General features: G+C 42.4%; 1 protein-coding gene across 1 annotated transcript; it reads left to right on the top strand.

Moving 5' to 3' along the window:
* Positions 1-850: 850 nt before the first annotated feature.
* On the top strand, positions 851-1,948 carry LOC308420010 (TD and POZ domain-containing protein 5-like; the record flags this gene model as incomplete). The annotated part of the gene is made up of 1 exon (XM_080915976.1): positions 851-1,948. The coding sequence occupies one exon, from the start codon at positions 851-853 to the stop codon at positions 1,946-1,948; it is 1,098 nt and encodes a 365-aa protein (XP_080772102.1).
* Between the last annotated feature and the right edge of the window lie 1,152 nt (positions 1,949-3,100).

The raw sequence follows: 3,100 nt of genomic DNA, 5'->3' as shown, positions 1-3,100 counted from the left end.
ACCACTGCAATGGCAAGATGTTTATTTCCATGTACATGGGGTTGCTCTACCTGTGAGGAAGTGCAACCCCAAACTCAAAAAGTATACATCTTTTATACTTTTATGTGAGGGCTGTGAAGTACTATTTTACCATTGGTCAGCAGTATAATTTTTAGAAAAAGGAGAGGAAGGAGGAGGAAACGTGGGGGTGGGGGAGAAACATTTGCAGTAAGGTTGTGGACAATTTGCATTCTCCTTGATATTCAGTACAGGGAGGGGTAGGGGAACTGTCCCTAAAGCAGTCATTTTTGTTTTTTCTTAACTCAGCTTGGTCAATATAGATTGACCTGTCTACTAAAACGTTGTTTTTATATTTTCAGAAACTTGTTTATATATTTTAAAACATTGAGGGGTTTTGTCCTTGTTTTGTTTCTCAAAACTGGGTGATTAGAGCATGATTTAACTATGGCATGTGTCAGGATCCTTTCTAGGGCTTTCTAGAAAGCCAGGTGGCTATTAATCAGTATACTCTATGGGTTTTTTTTTTCTCCGATAATTACTCTGGGCCATTGTTTTTATTTGTCAGGCACAAGCAGGATCTCATAGTCTTGTGATGACTTATGAGATCTGATTTTAACCATTTCTGTGTCTTTAGGGTCTCACATTGAATTGGGGAGTTTTGAAAAAGTCTAACCCCCCCCCCCAAAAAAAAAACCTTGTTTTTCAGGTCAGCTTTTGAGATCATAGCTGGTGAAATTTAGGAGAAATTGAAAGTAAAATGGAAAGTGTATCTATACTACTTATCCTACAGGATATAATTCATGTTCTTCTTTTCAGATCAACTTTAACCTCCAAACTACCTCCAGCAGAAATGTCAGGCCAACTGGAAGCCCAGCGCTGGGGTTGCACTGATATCAGTATTAAGAAAGTCTGCTATAAGTGGACCATTACCAACTTTTCATTTTGCATGAAGGGAATTCAGCAAACAATTTCAAGCCCAACGTTCTCATTAGAGGTCAATGAGAAAGAAGTGGAATGGTGTTTGAGAATACGTCCAGATGGTATTGATGAAAAAAGCAAAGATTACCTGTCAGTTTACCTGATGTTGCTCAGCTGTCCAGATAGCCCAGTTTGGGCAAAGTTCCAGTTCTGGATCATAAATGCCCAAGGAGAGAAATATCTAACTAGGGAAACCTCCAGTGTCTTCAGCTTTCTAAAAAACGAAGGAAGGGGATTCAAAAAGTTCATCCTTCGAGATTTACTTCTCTCCCATCAGCATTGGCTTCTTCCTGAAGACCGGCTCACCCTGTGCTGCAAGGTCAGTGTAGTAGAAAAATTCTTTAGCATTCCTGGACAGAACAGGCCACCTGCAATCAACAATCCAAGCCATATGTTGTCAGATGACCTAGGAAAACTGTGGGAGAATTCCCTCTTCACAGACTGCTGCCTGGTGGTAGCTGGCCAGGAATTCAGGGCTCACAAGGCCATCCTAGCTGCTCGCTCTCCAGTCTTCAGAGCCATGTTTGAACATGAAATGGAAGAGAGGCTAACGAACCGAGTTAAGATCCATGACTTGGATGTTCAAGTGTTCAAGGAGATGATGGGCTTCATTTACACAGGGAAGGCCCCACACCTCGACAACCACTCGGTGGCTACTGGTGTCCTGGCAGCTGCTGACAGGTATGGACTGGAGGACTTGAAGGACTTGTGTGAGGATGCCCTCTGCAAGAACCTCTCTGTGGAGAATGCTGCACACACTCTCATCCTGGCTGACCTCCACAGCACAAAACACCTAAAGACTCAGGCCCTGGATTTTATTACACTTCATGCTTCTAAGGTCTCTGAGACCTTGGGCTGGAAGTCAATGGTGGAGTCACATGCCTACTTGGTGTCTCAAGAATTCCAATCACTGGATTCTGCACAGAGTGTTTTCTTGGAGCCCCCATGCAAACGCCTAAAGCAATGTTAAGAGCTGGACATCGGTGAGCCACACCGGTCTTCCAACAGCCACAACTAGTGTTGTTACCAATGATTTATGTTTAGACAGTGGTATGACTGGAACATTTGCAGTGAATCTGGGGAAAGGCAACATGGTGACTCACAATAAAATACTTGTAATATGTTAAAATGGTGGCTGAAGGAAGTGCAGCATTGAAGTATCAGACACTTCTTGACATCTACCCTGTTAATATTCTTGTCTGATGTCTTGGAAACTAGAATTCAACTGTCCTGAAGCACAACCCAACTGATTTATTTTTGGAGAGACTTGTCTGCATTTGATTGAGCAGAACAGAAGACCTAACTCGTGTTTACTATATTACATTTACAATATTTGACCTAACTTATGTGTATTATCTGCAAATAAATATGCTTTCTTCCAACTTTCCAGTGTTTGTCCTTTTCATTGTCAGTTGCCTTATTGCTCTAAATAAGATTTAAATTGTACCCAAGAAATAATTAACAGAAATTATGAGGCTCAAAGAGAATGAAGTCCAACAGGTGGATGCCTCAGTCTTTCTTAGAAGGGAGAACAAAACTCACGGGAGGAAATAATGGGACAAATAGAGGAGCAAGGATTGAAGAAAAGACAATCCAGACACTGCCTCACCTGGGGGCTCACCCACATATGCAGCCAGAGACAGACTGATACAGAGGAAGGTGCTTGCAGCTAATCACTAGATTGAACACAGGGACCTCAATAAAGGAAACACAGAAAGGGTGGAAGGAGCTGACAGGGTCTACAACCTCATGGGAAAAATAAAATTATTAACTAACCAAACACACCGCAGCTCCCAGGGACTAAAACACTAACTAATGTGTTGTTAAAGAGATCTGTGGCTTTAGGTGCATAGGTAGCAGAGGATATCATTCTCTGGCATCAGTGATAGAGGACTTTGAGCCAGCAAAGGTTCCTTTCCCAGTGTAGGGAAATGATGAGGTAGAAGAGGGAGTTTGGTAGAGGGAGCACCTTCAAGGAGGCAGTAGGAGGGGGAGGGGATTGGTGGAAAGGGGATAACACCTGAATTGTAAACACAAAGATTATTCAATTAAAAAAAATGTTATTTAAGGTTTTGGGCTGCAGTCTTGGTCTGAAGTGGCCGGAGCGGCTGTCTCAGTTAAG

Source organism: Micromys minutus, assembly GCF_963924665.1.
Source record: "Micromys minutus genome assembly, chromosome: 4".
In the NCBI taxonomy this organism is placed as follows: Eukaryota; Metazoa; Chordata; class Mammalia; order Rodentia; family Muridae; genus Micromys; species Micromys minutus.
This window is presented reverse-complemented; position numbering and strand designations above follow the sequence as displayed.